The sequence below is a fragment of the Acomys russatus genome, chromosome 3 (genome assembly GCF_903995435.1).
Source record: "Acomys russatus chromosome 3, mAcoRus1.1, whole genome shotgun sequence".
NCBI lineage: Eukaryota > Metazoa > Chordata > Mammalia > Rodentia > Muridae > Acomys > Acomys russatus.
In genome coordinates, this window is record NC_067139.1 from 84601280 (window position 1) to 84624610 (window position 23331).

General features: G+C 51.7%; 1 protein-coding gene across 1 annotated transcript; it reads right to left on the reverse strand.

Moving 5' to 3' along the window:
- Window positions 1–6687: 6687 nt before the first annotated feature.
- Tgm1 (transglutaminase 1) lies at window positions 6688–20472 on the reverse strand. Its single transcript, XM_051143129.1, has 15 exons — window positions 20253–20472; window positions 19302–19631; window positions 18972–19160; window positions 17857–18105; window positions 17408–17526; window positions 17013–17120; window positions 16485–16659; window positions 15970–16108; window positions 15731–15834; window positions 12908–12996; window positions 12312–12465; window positions 11946–12227; window positions 11312–11472; window positions 10809–10945; window positions 6688–6930 (listed from the first exon to the last, which is right to left on the reverse strand). Exons 2-15 carry the CDS (start codon window positions 19624–19626, stop codon window positions 6705–6707), a joined length of 2457 nt encoding a protein of 818 aa, XP_050999086.1. The 5' UTR covers window positions 19627–19631; window positions 20253–20472; the 3' UTR covers window positions 6688–6704.
- Window positions 20473–23331: the final 2859 nt, after the last annotated feature.

The following is a 23331-nucleotide window of genomic DNA, read 5'->3' on the forward strand; positions in this document are numbered from 1 at the left end:
GCTGATTAAATTACGTGCCTTGCCCACTTTAAGGCATTTCATAAAACCTGCCTGTTCAGCCGGGCGTGGTGGCGCACGCCTTTAATCCCAGCACTCGGGAGACAGAGGCAGGGGGATCGCTGTGAGTTCGAGGCCAGCCTGGTCTATAAAGTGAGTCCAGGACAGCCAAGGCTACACAGAGAGACCCTGTCTCGAAAACACCAAACAAACAGAACCCTGCCCATTCCTCGGACGGTTTCTTCCATTGCCAGACAGGCTAGTACTTTGCCTCCATCCTGTAGATCACCTTTTGAGCCTTTCCGAACCTAGTACAAAGTACTACTGATTGATTAAATAACCAGAGGGAGCTAAGCTGTAATACATAAATGCAGGTTTATTGGAAGCAGCGTGGGGGACGAGGGGGGGTAGGGGGAGGAGGGAGGAAGAGCGCACTGGAGGTGAGGAGAAGGGAAGGAGAGAGGGCAGGGAGGAAGGAAAAGGGCAAAGCGGGAGAAGGCAAGGGGCAGTGGAACCAAAATGTCTGCTTTATATAGTGAGGCTCTGGGAGCGGGGAAGCCCCGCCCCTAGGTAGAGGGCGGGGCACTCCAGCCCCGCCCGGCAACGGATCTCCATTAGATGTTAAAGTTGTAGATGTTCTTAGTCATCATTTTCTGTCATTTTATGCAAATGTGAATTTCTGACCTATATCTTTTTCTTTTCTTTTTTTCTTCTTTTTTTTTCCCCCCGAGATAAGGTTTTTCTGTGTGATAGCCCTGGTTGTCCTAGGGCTGGCCTAGGGTTGTAGGCCAGGCTGGCCTTGACCTCATGAAGATCCACTTGCCTCTGCCTCCTGAGAGCTGGGGTTAAAGGGGCTAAAGGCCATTTTCTTTTTCTTTCTTTCTCTCTGTCTTTCTTGGTTTTTTTTAGATTTTTCTCACATGGTATGGTGGTGAGCACCTCTAAATTCCAGCATGAGGGAGATAAGGGTAGGCAGATTGCTATGAGTTCAAAGGTCAACTTAAGCTACATAGCAAGATGCACCCCCCCCCCCCCCAGCACCCAGAAAGAATTCCACTATCTTGCAGGCAGCTCTACTAGTGACAGATTTCCTAAATTTTTGTTTCAGAAAGTATTTCATTCAGGATGATAATTTTCTCTGAATAATTATAAGTTTGTGTCCCCCATTTCAGTACCGTAAATAGTTCACTCCTTTGTCGTTTGCATGGTTCTGAGTAGACATTGGTTTAAAAGCTGAGAAATGGATTTCCTTTTTAAAGTTAGTATCTAGGGCTGGAGAGATGGCTCAGCAGTTTAGAGCACTGGCTGCTTTTCCAGAGGTCCTGCGTTCAATTCCCAGCAACCACATGGTGGCTCACAACCATCTATGATGAGATCTGGTCTCTCTTCTGGTGTGCAGGTGTACATGCAGTACAAATCACTGTGTAATAAATGAAAATAAACAAATAATTTTAAAGTTAGTATATATTAATTTAATGATTTCTTTGGGGGTTTTATTTATTTTTATTTGACGTGTACCAGTGTTCTGTCTGAATGTATGTCTGTGAACCATGTGTGTGCAGTGCCCATGGAGGACAGACAAGGATATTAAGTCTGTACTGGAAGTTTTCGTGGCTATAAACACTCATGTAAACGTGTTTTGTTTAATCCCAGGTGTAGGATATGGGCTATTTCAGATTATCCTCAGCAGCAGGCTATTTGCCTCATGCTGGCTCTAAGAGGGGCTCTTTCCCATTGCACATAGTTTGACTCTGAGGACTCTGGAGAGGGAATAAAAGCCAGGGGCTCTGAGAAGGAAGATGGCTGCTGCTCCTGGGGGCTGTAATTGCAGACTGAGAAGTCGGAGATGTCCTGAACGGAAGATTGCACTTGCCCTGAGGAACCTGACCACCCTCACCAGCAGGAAGTAGCTAAGGAGAACTCCGCCCCCTCTCCCCTAACTCCGCCCCCTCTCCCCTTTAGCCTTCTTTCTCTCCTATCTGGTGTTGGGGTGTTGGAAGGGATTGGGGTGCGGAATGGATGAAGAGGCATCAGAAGAGCAAAATACAAATAGATTTTGAAAGTATGCCTACATAGCCGGGCGTGGTGGCGCACGCCTTTAATTCCATCACTCGTGAGGCAGAGGCAGGCAGATTGCTGTGAGTTCAAGGCCAACCTGGTCTACAAAAGTGAGTCCAGGACAGCCAGGACTGTTACACAGAGAAACCCTGTCTTGGAAAAAAAAAAAAGTATGCCTACATAACTCCCCTAGGACTTGAGTTACAAGTTGTGAACTACCATGTGGGTGCTTTGAATTGAACCCATGTCTTCAGTAAGACCAGTCAGTGTTCGTAACTGCTGAGCTATCCTCCCTTAATTTAATTCTTTTTTAAAAATTATTTATTTTTTATTTTCTGTGCATTGGTATTTGCCTACATGTATGTCTATGTGAGGGTGTCAGATCCCCCGGAGCTGGAGTTCCAGACGGTTGTGAGCTGCCATGTAGGTGCTGGGAATTGAACCTGAGTCCTCTGGAAGAGCAGCCCATGCCCTTAACTGCTGAGCCATCGTTCCAGCTCCCCTTAACTTAATTATTAACCTTGATTGTCACTAGACAGTGTTCCCTAGCCCAACTTCACCCCTGCTTCAGTTTGTTTCAGTATTTTTTTTTTTTCTCCTTTCTGTGTGTGTGTCCAGTCTGAGTGTCATTTAGTTCTGTGCTTGTGTTGGTTTTATTCTGCTGCCATTATGCGTTTTTTGGACCCCTGTTTAGTATCTCTCGTTACTTTGGGACAATTCTCAGGCACTGCTGCAAACATTTCTTCATCATCTACTGTCACTGTGTGCGTGTGTTGCATGAGTTTTCCTGCAGATATGGAACAGCATGTCCTTATCCCACAACGACGGACCAAAGCAATGATTCTATCCAAGTCTGGTTTGATGAACTAGTGGGTATTTACTTACAGGAGTGTAGGTGCCTCCTGCCAAACCACACATCCCCAAAAAGACTCATCCTGACTTGAATGACAACTTCTCCATAGCTCTAGATAGAGGTCTCTTTTCAGTTCGCCTTCCACAAAGACTGCATGCAGCTGAGGCAGATTTACACACAGCTAGGAGGGTGGCACAGGAGAGAGTGGCTGGAATCTCAGGTGAGGGTCTCAGGACTCTCCCCACCACTCACCTTTCACTACAGTGTGCGACACCATGTATAGTCTGACGCTTCTGAGACGTTGAGTCTTTTTCACTTTTGTTTATTGTTTGCATTCCAGTTTGGAGACGTTTCAGCTCTTTAGACAACATGCCAAAGTAGCCTGAAACCGGCTGTGTCGCCAAGGACGTCCTTGAACTCCTAACCCTTCTGCCCTCCACCTCCCATATGCTGAGGCTGCAGGTGTGCACCTCCGCTTAGGTGGTGCTGGTGCTGAGGTTGCAGGTGTGCACCTCCCCTTAGGTGGTGCTGGTGCTGAGGTTGCAGGTGTGCACCTCCGCTTAGGTGGTGTTGGTGCTGAGGCTGCAGGTGTGCACCTCCGCTTAGGTGGTGCTGGTGCTGAGGCTGCAGGTGTGTACCTCCCCTTAGGTGGTGCTGGTCCTGAGGTTGCAGGTGTGCACCTCCGCTTAGGTGGTGCTGGTGCTGAGGCTGCAGGTGTGCACCTCCGCTTAGGTGGTGCTGGTGCTGAGGCTGCAGGTGTGCACCTCCGCTTAGGTGGTGCTGGTGCTGAGGCTGCAGGTGTGCACCTCCCTTAGGTGGTGCTGGTGCTGAGGCTGCAGGTGTGCACCTCCGCTTAGGTGGTGCTGGTGCTGAGGCTGCAGGTGTGCACCTCCCCTTAGGTGGTGCTGGTGCTGAGGCTGCAGGTGTGCACCTCCCCTTAGGTGGTGCTGGTGCTGAGGCTGCAGGTGTGCACCTCCGCTTAGGTGGTGCTGGTGCTGAGGCTGCAGGTGTGCACCTCCGCTTAGGTGGTGCTGGTGCTGAGGCTGCAGGTGTGCACCTCCGCTTAGGTGGTGCTGGTGCTGAGGCTGCAGGTGTGCACCTCCGCTTAGGTGGTGCTGGTGCTGAGGCTGCAGGTGTGCACCTCCGCTTAGGTGGTGCTGGTGCTGAGGCTGCAGGTGTGCACCTCCGCTTAGGTGGTGCTGGTGCTGAGGCTGCAGGTGTGCACCTCCGCTTAGGTGGTGCTGGTGCTGAGGCTGCAGGTGTGCACCTCCGCTTAGGTGGTGCTGGTGCTGAGGCTGCAGGTGTGCACCTCCGCTTAGGTGGTGCTGGTGCTGAGGCTGCAGGTGTGCACCTCCGCTTAGGTGGTGCTGGTGCTGAGGCTGCAGGTGTGCACCTCCGCTTAGGTGGTGCTGGTGCTGAGGCTGCAGGTGTGCACCTCCGCTTGGGTGGTGTTGGTGCTGAGGCTGCAGGTGTGCACCTCCGCTTAGGTGGTGCTGGTGCTGAGGCTGCAGGTGTGCACCTCCGCTTAGGTGGTGCTGGTGCTGAGGCTGCAGGTGTGCACCTCCGCTTAGGTGGTGCTGGTGCTGAGGCTGCAGGTGTGCACCTCCGCTTAGGTGGTGCTGGTGCTGAGGCTGCAGGTGTGCACCTCTGCTTAGGTGGTGCTGGTGCTGAGGTTCCAGGTGTGCACCTCTGCTTAGGTGGTGCTGGTGTTTTGTGCCACCTGCAGGACATCCTGAGCCCTCATTTAGGAACTTTGCATTGACAGTGACTTCTTCAAGCTCAGAGGTTCAGTCAGTTACAGAGCCAAGCACTCTTTGTTTCTGTAACAGTGGTCCTTTCTCACAATTTCCTCTCGGTTCACATTACCTACCTGCTCTTCCATGATGTCCACCTTTCCAGCCAGAGCACATTGGCCATTGTTTTTATGTTTTTGGTATGATAATTCTATTATGTTTGCCATACCTGAGTCTGGTTCTGATGCTTGGTCTGGAAATTCGAACTGTGTGTGTGTGTGTGTGTGTGTGTGTGTGTGTGTGTGTGTGTGTGTAACTACAGATAAGTGGATTAAAGGAACTGAGGAAATCAGACTTTAGTGCGAGGTTTTGTGTTTACTGTTCACTGCAGTGTAGATGTACAGACTAAAATCCCTCTAATACTTTTTATTATGGACACTTTAGTTTCTTATGTTCCTTCTAGATTTCCTTTGTATTGTTTTCTGGGTTTTTTTTTTCTTTTCAAATATTTTTGTTTCTGTTTTATGTATATGACCGTTCTGCCTGCATGCATAGGATGTATGTGTCTATTGTCCACGGAGGCCAGAAGAGGGTGTCTGATCTGTTGAAACCGGAGTTACAGACTGTTGAGAACTGACATGTGGGTGCTGGGAACCAAACCTTGGTCCTTTGCAAGAGCAGCAAGTGCTCCCTGCGAATTAAGCCACTTTATTTGTATTAACTCACAAAGCACAATAGTTAGCTCAAGGAGGCCAGCCGCTTGCCCAGTCACCAACATTACCAGCCTCTGTGAACATCTGTACTTAGACTCTTTCATGGCCGTGCTGAAGCAATGGAGCTTTAGAAATAAGGGCCCATACTTCCACCATCAATTATGGAAAGCCAGTTTACATTTCTTCAGTTTGACTTTCTTGATTAGATTAAGCCATTTGGAACTCTGCACTGCCGCAGCACCTCGTTGAAGCCCTCGCAGAGCTTGGCGCCACTCTGGTTCTGGGCACACTCCAGAAACTGTATGATTTCAAGAGAGCAAGGCCCATGAGACCGCTGGTCCAGCAGATGGGATCCCTGATCCCTGAGGCTCCTGGTAAGTGATGTCAGGCTTTGCCAGCTCAGCATTACCTCCTCCACTGAAGGCCCCAGTGATGGCGTGACCCAGGGTGTGCCCCGTCACAGAGCCCACAGTGACACCTCCTGCAGTGGTTGCCATGTGGGCCATCAGGCCTGGCTGTCGGGGGTGCAGCAGCAGGTAGTGCAGCTGCTGCTGGAGGCTGAGCTGCAGGTGCTCTCTGGGAGCAGCCCTCATTTGAGGGGCCTGCTGGCCGGAGCTACTGTGTGGGTCCTGGAGATTGGATTTAGGTTGTCAGTCTTGGTAACAGCATCTTCACCTATAGACTCACCTTGGTGCTCCTATTATTTCTGCTAACTTCTAACCCTGAACATAATTACTCCTATAAAAATTCTCCAAGATTCATTTTTCTAGTACAAGGGCCTTCGGCAGGTCCTTAAGGTGCTGTGCCTATATTCTTGAGCTATATATATTCCCAGTGTTCCTTTCACTTTTCATTTCAAGACCAGGTCCCTAAGTCACCCAGGCTGACTTTGAACTCACCGTGTAACTCAGGCAGATTTAAACTTTAGATCTTCCTAATTCCCAAGTAACCGGGAATCCACAAGCCTTTGCTATCAGGCCCAATTTAGACAAGAGTATTTGAAACTACAGTTTGGGCTAGGTGTGGTAGCTGTGACACTAAGCAAGCTCTGTGTCAGGTGTGGCTGAGGTGCCACCGTTACCTTCCAGGCACAATTCTCAGAACTAGGGACTCAAGAAATGCCACATTGTAAATTTGCAGTACAGTGTGACTTCTTGGCCTAGATTGACAGGTATACTAAAAGTATCTTCATTAAAAAACAGTTTATTATCAGCACGAGTGAAGACTGGCCACCTCCCCAGGTGCCCCAGCCTTCCTGCCTGAGCCTGGGAAGCTACTTTTTGGGGGGCCCCCATCTTGGGGCAGTGTCCTTGTCCGTCTGATTCCAGTCCCGTTGCTCCTGGTGTAGGGCTAAGCTCCGCCTCGAGATGCCATAGGTATGTTCTCCCCGAAGCGACTGTCACCTCCAGCATCTGAGAAGCCCCCGCCTCCAGAGGCTGGGGCCACATCCACTTGGATGACACCATGTACTTGGGAGAGCTGTGGACTATCCAGGCTGGCAATGAGCTGGCGGGGGCCTGGTCGCACAGGCACAAATGTCTGGCGCAATGTGACTGTCTCATTACCCCCGATGTCCCTGTAGGCAGAGACAGTATATCATGAGCCTTGAGTAACTAAGGATAAAGTCGAGAGCAAGCAAGGACTGACTGAGAGTGACCAGGAAGGAAACATCAGGAGCTGGAGTCATTCGGGCATTTCTGGGTTCAGCTGGAATCTACACCCACAACCCAGACACAGCCTCCACCCCTGGCCACCTCCACACAGCTCCATGGTACCTCCACACCCAGCTGCCTGCACTAAAAATCTGCCCAGCACCTAGCCTCCTCCCTTTCTGCTCCCACCTAGACAGAGACTGCTGGCTCTCACAGGCAGCACCCTCCAACTGCCTCTGCTCTAGAGCGCCCCATGTGACCCAGGCCTTCAGGGGCCAATGGCACTCCAGAGCAAGACTTGGAGGCCCAACAGAGATCCCAAATGCTTTCAGCTTTGCTAGAATAGTGAGCTAACGAACTCGGCCACAGTTGTCCTCACAGAGAAGGGACAGCTTTGTGTACTGAGCTGACAGCAGGATACTATCCAGGAAAAAGGTGGTCCCAAGCATGGACAATTGGCATTCTTAGAATGAAATGTGTCCTCATACGTGTGTGTGTGTGTGTGTGTGTGTGTGTGTGTGTGTGTGTGTGTGACCTGTGCCTTCTTTTCCTCAGGTAGCTCTGAAAACATTCCCAGAACACCTCTGGGCATTAGGGTTTCACCAGACTCACTGGCCATCCTGCCTTTCCCCTAGCCTGCTACTCACTGGGAAGTGAACTAAATCCCTCAAGGGCTGGGCATCCTTGCCACTTACTGAGCCTGACATACAGGCTCACTGTGACTCAGCTCCCACCCTGACACAGCTGCATCACCCCCGCCATTCTTCCTGTGGACCAGCCCCGTGGAGGAGCTTGCTCAAACCTACCTCCATGCTCTGCAGTGTTGGCGTGCCTGCCCTGGGCTCCTGCCCCTGCCAGTTTCATCCCTACTCTTTCTCCAAGTCCTAGCTTGCACCATTGCCTCAGCGAGGGCCACCCAAGTGCCTCCTGTCCCCAAGAAAATGAATATTTCCCTCTTCTGGGTTCTTCCTTCAATCTACAAACTTTATTCTTTTACTTTTTGGGCTTTTTAAAGAGGAACTCATGGAACCCAGACTAATCTCAAATTCACTATGTGGCTAAGGCTGGCCTTGGATCTTTCAACCCTCAAGTCTCTGCCTTAAGTACAATTTCAAGGATTTACTGTACCACCGGACACCCTGCATTTTAAATGTAAACATGGTTGCATGCCTATGGAGTTTGCTCACGCCTGTTAGATATCTCAGGATTCTTCCTAAAGCTGTGCTTCTGACCCCTATCCAAGCCAAGCTGCCTTAGGCTCCTTTGTGGCACTAGGCCCTATGCACCAGTCCGCCGAGGAAATGAGCCGGCACCTCTAATTCTGAAGATGACCGTTCCTTGGGATGAAGCACTTAGCTTGGAGGCTGCTGCTGAGGTTTCCCTGGACCAGTGGTCTACTAGTTAGCTGTGCGGCTTAAGACAAGTTACTTCTTTGGTCCTCTCTTGCTGGCTCATAAGATGGAAATGAGTACAAGGTGAGATGATGTGGGTCAGATGGCTTCTGAATTATTATTATGATGGGAATCAAAAGATTAAGTCTATAATTTAACAGGTTATGCTTTGTGTTCTTAATTTCCCCCATTTCTCTATAGCCTTACAACAACCTTCAAAAATCCACTATAAGCCAGGCATGGTGGTGCACACCTTTAATCCCAGCATTCGGGAGGCAGCAGCAGGTAGATCACTGTGAGTTCGAGGCCAGCCTGGTCTACAAAGTGAGTCTAGGACAGCCAAGGCTACACAGAGAAACCCTGTCTAGAAAAAACAAAACAAAAAAGTCCACTACAATTGAGTTGTAATATTTCAGAAGTTAACCTTTATATTACAATCACTATCATTATTTCTGCCCCTCAAAAACAAACAAACAAACAAACAAAAACTTCCCCAGACTCATTCTTATAGGCCAGGTGAGGCCCTTGATTAGGCGAGAGCAAGTCAGCCGCTAAAGCTGGGATGACCCCTAACAGCCTGTGGGTACTGAAACTATCCTTGGCAATAGCTACCCCAGACCCCTCGCTCCTCCTCCCTCCCTGCTCCATTCCCCTCAGTCCCTCACAGGCAGGTACATGCACCTGCGTCTCCTCTGTGTATGCATGATTTCTAAATGATATGGACCTTACTTGTCATATGTTTTTCTTGGTAATTAATCTTAACTCTAAATGGCTTCAGCCGTTTCCCCAAGGTTGAACTCACCTTTCAAGAAGGACAGGTCACTACAGATTTAGAGAGAATATGATTCTGGTTCTGGGGGAAATTCCCAATGAGGGCTTCCAGCCTCTCTGGTGACACAGTCAACAGGAGGAGTGAGTCCTGGAATGTTTATTAAGTGACCAGTCTGGGGTGGCACACCTAGTGGTATAATTGGATTCCATACCACAGCCTTTGATGTGTAAATGAGAGGCAAAGTAACACCCATCTTGGAATCTGATAAGTCCCCTGAAGGCTACCGAGTGTCTCGGAGACACCAAAGCAACCAAGAAGCAGCAGAGAGTTCAAGGAAGGCCAGCCGGACCAGGCACCGTCCAGCTCTTGCACTGGAGCCCTCAAATGAGTGGATGGGGGCAGGAGAGACACCACAAGCCATGCACTCAAGAAAGAGGCCAGCTCTCCTCGCACCGAGCGCAACGGCTCTATCCTGTGGGAGCAGCCCAAGAGTGAAAGGCCTAGTGAGCCTGGCAAGGGTGTATACCCCTAGGGAGCCGTAGACAGAGGACTCCTTCCCCTGTGGTGTGAATGCAGCTCACTGATGTCCCAGGGCACGTCTTATTCCCTGTCATCCGAGCAGCTGGAGACCCTTGTAGGGTCATTTTGTGCTGTTCTGTGCTATCACAGCCCCTGAGTCCCGGGCTAGGCCAAAGAACAAAACAATAAACTCATCTTTGGCATGACCACAAAACTCGTGGCTACCAGTATGAGGTATGAGGGGAAAGGCAGGCTCGGGTCCTCTGGCCCAGGCCCTCTCGCAGCACCTCTCTTAGAACAGGATACCCACTCCTGTCAGAAGAAAGCTGGTTCAGAAGGTCCTCTGCCTTCTATTTTCCTCCGTTTATTTCCTGAGAAGGATGAGCAGCAAGTGTCTGTGCTAGACGACAGCAATAGGCACAGGGACATAGGTGCTATGTGCCCTCACTGGCCCCAGAGCCTCACCCAATGGAGATCAGATCCATGCTAGCTGAGGGAGGGCCTGAGAATCAGGGATCAGGGCTCTCTCAGAGTGGCTACTCCGTTCTCACGGTTCAGACCACGCAGCAAGCAGAGACAAGCTGTGAGATAAGGCCACTAGCTTTCCCATTCATAAGGTGGGGGTGATGAGGGCAAAAGTTAAAAACTACCTAGTGGTGGAGACTATGTCACAGGCTGGACCGAACAACCCAGGGGCTTTGTTATCATCACTGGACAAGTGAGCCCATGCAGGCTCAGAGGAATGAAGGCAGTGGGGCAGGGGCTTCAAACTAAGTCTTTAGAGTTCCATAGCTCTCCCTTTAATTATCTGATGGTCTCTAATGTACTTTAAAGGGCCTGTATGATCTCCAAATGAGATAATACTCCTGAAAGCGCATGGTCAACATTTGGCAAATGTTAGGGATGGGCTACTAATGATTTCCATGTGAGTTTCGGTTCCCTAATTAAAAGGTGAGGCAGGGCAGGGACACAGTGCAACTTGAGGCACTCAGCAGGTCTTGAGCACTGGTTGGGCTGAACTGGCCTGAGTTAACCCAGGCTGCTCTGTGGAGTCCTGGCCAAGAAGAGACGCAGCCTGGACGAAAGCGGATGGCAGCGGGGTTAGAGAAGTCAGACTCACCCAACGTTGAGGACCTTGGGTCTTTGTAACCCAGAACCTTCGAGCCGGAAGACCACGTTTGTGAGGGTGACAGGCAGCGGGTTCTTGAACACGATCTGTACTTCACATTCTTGGCCGACTACTGCTGCTCCCAGTAACTGAGGGAGACAGAGACCCACCCCTCAGCAGAGGTCATTGCCAGACATGCAGGACCCATACTCTGCACCCAAGTGAGAAATGTGTTAGGATCGAAATCTCGCCAAGCCCACATATCTGTCCCTGAGAGAAGCCACCTCAACAGTCAGGGAGGAAACTCATACCCATTCCACAACTTGAGGCTGCCACAGACTGGACCTGAGAGCCCATTTTGTTGATGAGGAAACTAGGGCCACCTCTGCCCTTACCTCCCCTACAGGCTCCCCGGGGTACTTGTTTCAGGCCTAGTGCTTCCCCTTGCCCATGGTTCCCTTAGCCTCAGCTCCTGCTCCCTGTTCACCCTGTGACTCACAGGAAGCTGCACTCACCGTAAGAGAGAGGTCTGGGGTGCGCAAGCGGAAGGTGTGCTGCTTGGCTAGGACCTGCCCACTCTCCTTGACGTGGCCTGAGACATTGAGCAACATGGCCCCCTGGTCCACAAGGTGGGGCTTGTATTCCTTGTAGGCCACAGGCATGGTCACAGAATCCGCTGGGAAGAAAATGCATGGCAATGGAAGGCCTTCTTCCCCAGATACGACCTCCCCAGAAGTGCTCCCTGTTGTTGTTAGGCTTCCATGTCCAAAGCCATAATGCTTGGACATCCAGGGGCAGGGCTGGAGAGGGAGCACCACCTAGGTGTAGGGCTGGAGAGGGAGCACCACCTAGGGGCAGGGCTGGAGAGGGAGCACCACCTAGGGGCAGGGCTGGAGAGGGAGCACCACCTAGGGGTAGAGCTGGAGAGGGAGCACAACCTAGGGGCAGGGCTGGAGAAGGAGCACCACCTAGGGGCAGGGCTGGAGAGGGAGCACCACCTAGGGGCAGGGCTGGAGAGGCAGCACCACCTAGGGGCAGGGCTAGAGAGGGAGCACCACCTAGGGAGAGTGATAGGAAGGGAGCACCACCTAGGTGTAGGTCTGGAGAGAGAGTACTACCCAGGGGCAGGACTGGGAAGGGAACACTTACAGGCTCCTGGGGCTAGTGTCACTTCCTTCTTGGTCTCCTTGAAGGTAGGCCCAGTGACACCAGTGTAGAAAGTGACAGAGAGGTAGAGGTGCAGCTTCACAGTGCGTCGGCTACTGCCCCGATTGGTCAACACCACAGAGACTGCCAGATCCTGCCCCATCACAGCGTCCTGTGCCTCCACCTGCATTGCCACATCCTCAGCAGAATCCCGGCTGGCATACACGTTGGGTTTGCTGCCATGGGCAGCAGCCCTTTCTACAGCCTTCCGCTCTGCTTCTGAGCCTGGGGGTTGAGGTCAAAGGTGAGTGTGAGCTCCGGCTGAGGAAGGCAATTGCTCTGGAGCTGGCTGGGCTGGGAGAATGTCACCTTCTGGGTGCTTATAGGTGTGGGTGATGTCCTCTCGCATGTTGGAGCTGATCGCCTTTGTAACAATGAGCGTGCCGATGGCTTTTTCCTCCACATACACAATCTTGAAGCTGCCGTCATCCTGTCGCTGCCAGTACACCTTATCACTATTCACCTGTGGTAAGCAAAGAGTAGCAGGCCTGAATGGGCCAGGAAGACAGGCTTGACCCAGGGGCTGCAGACAGGACCCAGCTGGGAGAGTTTCCAAGCTGAGCCAGCCATAGTGAGAGAGCAAGGAAGAGGCCTGTCTAGGAGGCTCCTTGCAGCCCATTTTGGCATTAATAACAGTAATCCTTTAGGTTTATTCACTTGTTTTACAACCTACGAAGCAGCCCCATATCCATTAGCTCTTTTGATCCTGAGGACAGGAAGCAAGGCAGCCATTATTAGCCCCTTTTTACAGTGGAGGAAACTCCAGAAGGAGTGACTTGCCCTAGGTTACACAGCTAGTCAGTCAGTCAGCGGTGAAGTCAGCACCAGAGGGCTCAGGACTGAAGCCAGGGCTCTGGTCACTTCAGACTGTTTGCGAGAGGAGGCACCTGGAGCCCAGCCCTCACCTCAGCAAAAATGAAGGGAGTGTCATACTTCATGTAGACTAAGCCGTTCTTGATGGACTCCACGGAGCAGGGGCCACAGCAGAAGATGCCTAGAAAGTGAGGCAGGAGATGGGTCTGGAGAGGTCACGGTGGGAGCAGGAGGGGCCCATGGACAGCCTGGTTCCATAGCTAGGCTGTCAGCATATTCTCTGTGCCAGCTGGCCAGGACATCCTCCCCCAATCTTTCCTCACCGTGCAGGGCCCACAGTGATTCTGGTTCGCTGAGGGAGCAGTGATGCCACTATCACCATTTCAGAAATACCTCAGCTTTGCAGCCCGCTCCGATCTCTTTATTGGGAAGTGAGTAGAGTAGTGGATAAGGAGAGACTGTCCTGGGGCTGGAGCGATGGCTCAGAGGTTAAGGGCACTGACTGCTCCTCCAGAGGTCCCAAGTTCAGTTCCCAGCAACCACATGGTGGCTCACAGCTATCTATAATGTGCTCTGATGCCCTCTTCTGGCCCGCGAGTATACATGCAGGCAGCGTATTGTATACACAATAATAAATTTAAAAATCAGAAGAAGGAGGAGGAGGAAGAGGAAGAGGAGGAGGAGAAGACTGTCCTTACACCCCCGCAGGCTCCCTAGAGTGGATGAGCTGGTTGACATGGGCTAGCTGGGACAGAAAGTGTAACAGGAAGTGAGGGCTATCCAACAGGAAAGAATCTTAACACCTAACGCTCTGGCCTTCTTTTACAGATGGGGAAACAGGCTCAGCCAGTACGGTGGATGCCAGGATCTTAAACACAGCTGGAAAAAGCTTCTACTTACTGAGTGGCTGTCATGCTGTAGGCATGTTACTAGTCCTGTTGTTGTTGTTGTTGTTGGGGTTTGTTTTGTTTTGTTTTGTTTTTTGAGACAGGGTTTCTCTGTGTAGCCCTGATTGACCTGGACTCATTTTATAGACCAGACTGACCTAGAGCTCACAGAGATCCACCCGCCTCTGCCTCCTGGGTGCTGGGATTAAAGACATGAGCCACCACTGCCCAGAGCTACTAGTCCTTTTTGATACATGGTGTCCATTTAATCCTTCCAACTACACACACACACACACACACACACACACACACACACACACACACACACACACATTATCACTCATCTAAGAAGTAATCATGGTAGACTTAGGCCCTAGCCATCCTGTCCGGAGGCCCTGCCTAATGCCTACCCCATTACTTCTCAGCGCTGGACCTGAGATCAAGTTCCCCAGTACACTGCAAGCATTGCTGGGTTCTGCAACCCACGCCACCATTTATGTAGATGATTGACAGGGAGGGGTCTGGGAAATGGCCAGAAGACTGTGACTTCGGCCGAGCCATCTGATTCTAGGAAGGTGGAGGTAAGAAGGAAGCAGCTGGTGGGAACAGGCCCAAGTTACCTAGAGGTAGCACCGGAGCCACAGTGGGCGGAGGCTGTGTGAGAGCGAAGAGGGCAGCAGGGATCACATCCGTGGAGACACATGTGTGCATGCAGAGAAGAACTAAGCACCTGGCAGGCTGTGTCACCTCAGGTCATGTCTGAGGACAGGGTTACAGAGCTGTTTTCTTCGGATGTGTCTGAGGCCAGATTTCTCTACACCGTACATGGATGCGGTGAACAGGGGAGCAAGAAGAAGAGGAATTGGGGCTCACTCTGCCGGAGGCCCAGACAAAGCCACCGCTTACCGTGTGTTCCATTGGCATGGAATGGGTCCCAAATGTGGGTGACCTTAAGAATCACCGGGGGACTTTTGAAACAGAGATTGGAAAACGGATGGGGAGCATGCGCAAGGCCCCAGGTTCAAAACCAGGACTGGGAAGAAACAGATACATACCCCTATTCCTATTTTTGGAAAATCTGACTCATCAAATTCGATGATCAGATTTGGGGGTAGGAACTCCCCCAAAGTAGAAATTTACTTTAAAAAACTAAGAGAAAATAAGGAAGTTTTACATTTTATCTTACTTGATTCTATACTGTTTTTTTCTTCCATGCATACATACACTTATTACTTATAACTTTTTTTCTCCGTGTGTGTGTGTGTGTGTGTGTGTGTGTGTGTGTGTGTGTATGCTGGGAATTGTCCTAAATATGACTTTTCAGATGTATACATAAGTCTATGTCCTTTAATTAACTATATCTGGGATATGTAAGTTAAAAAGCACTTGGGAAAGCTAGATGTGGTGGTGCACACCTTGAATCCCAGCACTAGGGAGGCAGAGGCAGGCAGATCTTCTTTTTTTTTTTTTTTTTTTTTTTTTTGGTTTTTTGAGACAGGGTTTCTCTGTGTAGCCTTGGCCATCCTGGACTCACTTTGTAAACCATGCTGGCCTCGAACTCACAGCGATCCACCTGCCTCTGCCTCCCGAGTGCTGGGATTAAAGGCGTGCGCCACCACGCCCAGTTTGGCAGGCAGATCTCTGTGAGTTCGAGGCCAGCCTAGTCAACAAAGTGAGGCCAGGCCAGTCAAGGCTACACAGAGAAACCCTGTCTTGGAAAACTGGCGGGGGGTGGGGTGGGGTGATAAGAATAATAAACTTCTCAGGGGGGAAGAAAACCTCTTATTGAATATTCTTGAATCTCTTTTGACTTTTGAACCCTCTCAGTATATTAATCATTGTAAAATAAGTCAAGCATGGTAGCCAAAGAGAGGAAGATAAACTAATGGCGGCATGGTTGTTCAGTTGATAGGTCCATGCGCAGAACTAACTATAGGGCTAAAGGGTTTGGCTCTCCAGCCAAGTCCTGGGCTAACACTCAGGAGCTGGAGGATGTTCTGGACAGGGTCCGGGCGAGGCCTGCCTTACCACTGCTGGTCTCCTGGGGCGTGGCGTCCACAACCTGCCACCCGTCAAAGCCTGAGGGCAGGTCTGGTCTCTTCATCCAGCAGTCATTCCACACATGGAAGTTCCTAGAGGGGCACGGAGTGAGCTCCGGGCTAGAGGCTCCCACTCAGGTCCTCCCCTGCTCCCGCCCCTACCACACCTCAGCATCCACCCCTGGGATCTTTACCGCATGCGGCAGGCGCCCCTCACCCTGCGCTCACCAAACAGAGTCATGGTTCAGATGTTCGAGGGGTTTCATGTTCTCGTCAAAGTAGATGTCCATAGTGAGCGAGGTGTCTGTGTCGTGCGCAGAGTTGAAGTTGGTGACAGTACGGGTAGCAAAGCCCAGGCATCGTAGCACTGTGGAGGAGCCAGGGTTAGGCTGGGCCAGAGCTTGGCTGTAGGTGTGGCATCCGCAGGAAGAGAAGGGCAGCTGAGTTTGCCAAGCTTGGAGGGACCGCCAGAGTTAGGGGTCAGAGGGCTCGGGTGGCCTTTGGGCTGTGAAGCAGTTTGGATTACAAAGCCACCTGCTTGGCTCAGGCCCTGTCTATTGCTTCTTCTTTCTCTCCCTTAGGCCTCTCTCGGTTGTTAACACTAATTAATGATAATTAAGGCCATCCTATCATCCACCCTTAGTGGCACCCTATCCTGTAGCCACAGCTGGGCTGGGCAGAAACAGAACCCTTTCCCTCCTCAGAGAGAGACCAGGCTGTTCCTAACCTAGTCCCTCTACTACCTGTGGTGGTAACACCAGCAAAGACCCAACACTGGCCATAGGGGACGGAGTAGCCGGTGCGTAGGTAGCTAAGCAGGATCTCCACGCTGCCCACCCACGCTGAGGGGTTGGTGCCTCGAGAGTAGTCGCCGGTCCAGTTCCCAATCAGAACTCCATTGTCATCCAGGGAGTTCACCTGCCCAGGAAAAGATAGGGTGTGGCTGGAGTGGGGGAGGGGCCCAGGATCTACTGGATTCCCCAGCCCCTAATCCTGCAGGCTCAAGAACCAGACATCAACCTAAGCCCTACCCACCGCCCCCCGCAACCCATCACCCCCCCACCCTTTACTGTAACACTGGAATGTGAACACTGGGTGTGCCAAGTTTAGGGTTTGGCCCTACATTCCAAAGGAGCTGGGACAGAAACCACGAAAGGTGGGGTGGGGAGCAGGCAGGGAAGGGAAGAACCCCCTCTTTCCTCAGTACCCTCTTCAGGGTCAGGGACAGAAAATGCATAAAGGGCAGGGCAGGAAGACACAAGAGTGCGCACCATGGCAGAGATGACCCGACAGACACTGACTGGGTCCCCACGACCTCCATATGGCATCCCCCTTCGATCCAAGATGTACAGGCAGGCATCCAGCACTCCATGGTCAAACTGGAAGGAAGGAGGGCAGAGGTGACTATATCTCCTCAAGGGATGGTCAAACCCAAAAGGATGCTAGCATCCTGCTCAGGCCACCATGTCCTTCACTTCTGTCTCCCTTGAGTACATAAGACCTGTGGTGGTGTACAACTTTAATCCCAGCACTCGGGAGGCAGAGGCAGGTGGATCGCTGTGAGTTCGAGGCCAGCCTGGTCTACAGAGGGAGCTCCAGGACAGCCAAGGCTACACAGAGAGACCCTGTCTCAAAAAACCAAAAAGAAAGAAGACTGAACTCGTACCTGGCCATAATTCCAGGTCCGCTCGCCAATCTGTGCTTCTGTTCCATAGTAGATTCTTCCAGACTCATTAAGCACATATTCTTGTCGCCAGTCCTCATGGTCCACGTACACTATGTCCTCTGTGTCCCCAGAAAGCAAATAGCAAATGCTGTCCATTTTCTTCCTGGGCCCTACATCCCCCTAACCAGGTCTACAGAACTCATATACACAGAAGAAAATGGGGCCAGGGATGCCTCTAGCCTAACAGGAAGGACGGTGAGAAAGCCTCTGAGGAAAGACAGTAGAAAGAAGGTTGGCTGTGGCCAGCGCCCTTTATCAGAGTGAGGTGAGTCTCTTTTGGGGCCTTGGGTCTCCTCTCCTGGTCAGTGGGAGGGTGTCTTTTCCTGTGACCCACTGGGGTCTCAGAAAAGGAAGCCCTGGTCCTCTGCTCTTGACCCCAGCTGGCTTACCTGGGCACCAGGGGTTGAAGAGGATGTAGATCTCATTTCGGGGGTCAAAGGGCAACTGGAACTCTCCAGCTTCTGAGTGCGTACGGACAGTGAATTGAAATTTGCCGATGATGGCATTAGGGGAGGTATGGACTCGTAGGTTTAAGTTGTGTCCATTGTTCCTGGTCACTTGGGCCTTCCAGCCATCTCTGCCTCCCTTACCCACCGGGATGATCACGTGGGTACCCTTGCCCACCTCGGGACTGTTTCCTAGAGTAACAAGATCAAGCGATTCGGCGGTGAGAAAGCTGCCCTGGGAGTAGGAGAACCATTAAGACTTCGTTCAGCCCCACCCGAAATGTCTACGAGCCAATTTGTGTGTCCCTAAGTGGGGTTACCACATCAGTCTGTGACAATCTTCCTCAGAGTAGCTTGGTGGCCGCCCCATGCTCTCCCGCGTGTCAGGGCAGAGTCCCAGCCCAACATCCCAAACCTGTTCCCCTGACAATGCACTCAAGTAGGGAGGGGATACTGGGGCCATTGTCACCCATGGACAGACAGTCTTACTGTCTTACAGGATTGAAGGAGAGAATTGAGCTAAGTCCACTTGCCTCATAGGAAAGAACACCCCAGATACCAAAGGGAGGTGAACGTGGCCTGCTCCCCGGGGCCACAGCTTCTAGAGCCCAGAGCATTTCTGGAGGTGGTAGGGGTACTTGGGAAATTAGAGACTGGGGTGCGCATGGCTGGGCTGTAATCAAAGGGTGAGAAGAGTCACCCGCCCCCAGCAGCTGCATAATCACCAGCCTGGACAGGCAACGGTCACCAAGCAACATGGTGAGGGAGGCACCTGCCTTGGGCCATGTGATGGAGAGGCAGAGAGATAGACACATGTTGGCTGGGGGGGTGGGGGATAAACAGGCAAGACCCAGAATGAAGGGTGCACAGAGTCAAAAAAATGCTGAAGGGGACACAGAGGCCAGCCCACGGAGGAAGCCCCCCAGAGGCTTGAGGAAAGTCAGCCTGCACCTGCTTCTTTTGGCAGAGGAGAGAATGCCAGGGAGGAGCCTAAAGACCTCTCTTCCTCCAACAAGTCAGGAGGGCCTTTTACCCTTCTTGCTCCAGGCCCCACTCACCGATGAGAAGCTCTAAGGCAATGCGGTCAGAAGACTCATATTCCCGGTTCAGGAAAAGGATCATGTGGAAGGGCTGCCCCCGGCGCACAATCAGATCATCGTATTCAAACTCGTCCGTGTGGTGCTCTCTGCGGTTCTGGTCTGACCGTGAGCACAGCAGATCCACGCCGGTCACAACTAGCATTCCCTCTGTAAAGCCACATGCCTGGGTCAGTGAAGAGGCCCACCGGAGCCCTGCCTAGAAGTCTTTCAGCCTCCCTAGAGCTACCAGGATAAAATTTAGACGCCTGGAAAGGTTGTTCAGCTTCGGGCTAAGCTAGAAAGTCTCACCTCGGATGGTGCCATCTCCAGCTGCATTTACGCCACTGCCTCGAGACTCTGGTCTTCGGTCACCCCGAGACTCCGGTCTTCGGCCACCCCGAGAGCTGGACCCTCGACTTCTGGACCCAGAAGGGTCAGGCCCCCAGTCATCATCGGCTCTGTTTCCGCAGGAGCAGCAGCCACAGCAGCGAGCCCAGAAGGAGCGGGCCCCTCTTCGCCTGGAGCGCGAGCCTCTGTCTGGCTCTGGCTCTGGCTCCGGCTCTGGTGAAGGTGTGGTAGGGGGCTGCCAGCGGTTCCCACGCCAGCGCCCCACGTCTGAGCGAGGACCTTCCATTGTGCCTGTGAAGAAGAGGCAGAGGACGCTCACCCACTCAGATCTCCTGTGCCTGGGCGATCCATACCACCCACCCAGAAACTCTATCCAGAGAAATTGGTTCCAGTACCAGGTAAGCTGGTGACTGCGAGAATCTCTGAGATGTCCCAAGACCACATTCAGTCACCCAGAAAAAAAAATCACCCCATACTATAACAGAGAAAAACCTTCTTTACACCTTGCTCTAGAAACTCTCAAATCACGTCCAAAACCAGATGTCCAGTGGAGAAAAGAGGAAATGCACAGTTCCCTACGGGAGCACCGATTACAGCCCCTATCCACAAACGCTGTGTAGGTCCCTCCACTTGCTGGCTCCTCAGTTTAGGGGTCCAGCCTCTAGGACCATTTCTTAATACAGTTCTTCCCATAGACAAGTAGGTGGCATGGGGAAGGGGGTGGGCAACAGAGTCCCCCATATTCCTCACGTCAGGGCAAACTTCAGGCGGAGATTGGCCCGGGGAAAACTAGGTCTCAGCCCACCGCAGGTGTGCGCTGGGGAAGGTTCCTTTCTGAACTTGGGCTGTGTGTCCCTTGACAGTCAAGGCCCGCTGTGGCTCAGCACTGAGGTGTACGCTGGATCCTCTTACCTGGCAGCGGTGTCGGTGATGGCACCACTGGGTCCCGGGCCCGGGTGGAGCAGGTCAGGGCGTAAGAGACGGGACCAACAGGCTAGACGCAGCCACGCGAGTGGAAGGTGTAGGGCGGGCCCGGGTAAATGGTTTATGAGGGGAAGGTGGGCGGGGTTGAGCTTCTGGGAAAAGGGGAAGCCGGTTGCTTCATCTCTTCTCGGTCAAGAGGGCAGTCTCCGGGGGGCTGTCCCCAGTTTGGGGCGGGAAAGACTGGCTCCACCTATTTTCTCCTTTCTAGGAACTGAGATCATGTTACGGGGGGGGGGGGGGGGGGGGGCGTCCTGGTCAACTTCTGTCAGACCTGGGGCTGAGTGAAAATGGAAGGCTTTTGGTGACCGACCCCACACTAAATTGATTTCTCGCCAAACTGGGTGTTTGAAGTATAGTAGAAAAGGCATCCTCTTCCACTGATAGCCCTGTAGAGCAGATCTATTTCCAAGCTGGAGATGCCAACTCTTGCTTTCATAACACCCTTCCCCTAAAGCTCTCTTGTAGCACCCACCAGGCTTGGCCCTGTGAAACTGGTCCCTGGGCCTGGAACTCCTGCCCAGGAAGGTCCCAGTACCTCAGGCTGCAGACAGATGACATCAGCAGCCAGGCCCTCAAACTGGCTCCACCTGCCAGTCCCTGACCAGCCAGCTCTACCAGGTCTTCTCACACCCCTCAGCATACTGCACCCCAAACTGTCTCTCCATCCAGCTGTTTCAGAGACCTCCCAGAATGAGTGAACTGTCAGTCAGTTTCTTCTGTTTCCTAAAATTCAAATTAGAAGGATCGCCAAGGAAAAAACCCAATGTTTTGTTTTCCCCTTCCAGCTTGGAAGTTTAAGGGTTAGGTCTTTGCACTCAGGCCTGGGTGGACAGTTGCCTCCTCCCCAGGGAACCTCATATCCCCTTCTTTCACTGAGAGAGTGTCTCGTCAGCTGGAGGTGGGCATTTGTCATTTCCAGCCTGGAATTCTTCTTGGGAATCCAGACCAACCGGCTCTAGAAACCTACCTTCTATACTTCCTAATTCCAGCTCAGGCACTGGGAGGAACATCAGAGATGTCATTAAAACAGCCCCAAGGCAGAGAGGAGCCAGGCATCTTTAAGGAGGCTCTCCTTGGTTCCTGTCCTTGGCACCAGCAGAGCGAGCCCCTTTACTCCATCCTACTGATATTCCAGCTCTACCTAAGGGCCACCCATCAAAGATAGTGAAGACGAGGTTGGCAAAAAAGACACAAAGGGCAGAGTTACAATGGGCACTTTGGGAATGAACCCTCACAGAGGTGCCCTGGGGAGTGGGAACAGAAACTCCTCGATCTCCACACACACACTGACTGATTCGGTTTATTTTGAAACAGTCTCACATACAGGCCAGGCAGACCTGAGCTTACAGGAAGCCTCCTGCGTTAGCCTCCCAAGTGCTGGGATTCCAGAAGAGGACAAAAGGACCAACCACACTGTGGGGTTTTTCCCTGTTCAGCTGGCAAACCCTGGGACCTAGCAGTTTCTGTGTCACTTCCAATGCGCTCAGTACACACCAGAGGAAATCAAGATTCAAGGCAGGAATGTGGCAGGTCAGCCAAAGGGCTTCACTGTGTGATTGTTTGTGTGTCTCTTGGGATACATGAAGAGGCAGGGCTTCAAGGGGTGGGGTATGTGAGCACATCTGAGGCCAGGCAGATCCCAGAGAACAGGAAAGTGCCTGGTTTGCCACACTCTTCTTGTTTTTATCAGTCATCCTCTCTCCCCACTATGCCAAGATTGAGTCAATACCTTAAGCCCTGAGCCACTTCCTGGAGGCCTTGTTCCCTGCAGCTTTCAAAGCCAGAGCACAGTGGTGGAGGGGTGCGGGTGCGCCATCTTAACATCTCAGGGAGTTGAGGCCAGCCTTCTGTTTAATTGTAAAAGCCACTTTTATTCTCCTGAAGTACGTCTTGTCTTAGAGGCTTACTGCCTCCGACTGCTAACCTAGGCCTAGTCCTGGAAGCTTCTAGCCTCCGTACAACCTAATCTAGGCCTAGAATGTTCTCAGCCTCAGAGACTGCCGGATAAGCTCACCCTTTCTAGTTGTTTTTGAACTCTGGCTGACTGGTTCAGCTCTGTCTGGCTCAAACTCCTCTCCAAGGTGACTGAATCAAATGGGCTTCTCTCAGCTCCAGACTGAACTGTTCTACTTGGTCTCAAACTAACTCTAGCAACCTGTTTCCATCTTTTGGCTCCTTATTTATTCTCTGGCTCATTCTGTCTTGTGTCTAGCTTCAACCTGTCTCTGTAAAACTGACTCTGAATTCCACTAACCGAACTGCCACGCACTCAACTCCACTGCACTGTCTCTCAACTATTAGGGACTCAAACTAACTGCCTGAACAGAACTCAGAGATCTGCCTGCCTGTCTCCTAGGTGCTGGGATTAAAGGCATGTTCCACCATAACTGGACCTAAGCTTTTCTTTACCTGACATTTGCTCTATACATACCATGCTGGCCCTGAACTCAGTGATCTGCTTGCCTCTGTCCTGTCTCCTGGAATAAAAAGTGTGTCTGTATTCCAGCCAGAGTAGCCATGTTGCTGGATTAAAATTTCTCTATATCCAATCATTTCATATGAACACACAGGAGCAGGAAAGGAGGCTGGAGCACTAAATTGAGGTGTTTAATATCTGGCTTCAGCACGCAGAGCTCAGCGACCTTGGGCAAGTCATAGCAGGTTCTTCGCCAGTTCATGTGTTCTAATCAACTCATCCCTGAACGTGTATGAGGATCAACGGGGATCAAGTTTTCCCAAGGGCCTTTCAACCATAGAATAACTCACAGGGACCAGTATTGCCAAGTTAACAGGGTGGGGCAAGGTGCCCCATTCTTCCTGGGACAGTGAGGTCCTGAGCCAACTCAGTTGTCAATAGAGAGAGTCTAAAAGTGGCAGTCACAGGAGGAATGTTCTCGATGCCGTCCAGCTGGAGACAGCTGTTCTGAATCTCAGCCCAAACAGAATCAGATCCCAATTCCTATCCTAGTCTCAAGCCTGGGCCTAGCGTCAGCCCTGAAACTGACAG

Bases quoted from the DNA above. Each gene is read 5' to 3' on its own strand.
- Tgm1 (XM_051143129.1), bottom strand. From the start codon at position 19,626: ATGGAAGGTCCTCGCTCAGACGTGGGGCGCTGGCGTGGGAACCGCTGG. The intron at 17,527-17,856 runs GTAAGCCAGCTG...CTGGGGACACAG, and splicing joins CTTCAACCCCTGGTGCCCAG to AGGACATAGTGTACGTGGAC. The intron at 10,946-11,311 runs GTGAGTGCAGCT...TGTCTCCCTCAG, and splicing joins CCCCAGACCTCTCTCTTACG to TTACTGGGAGCAGCAGTAGT.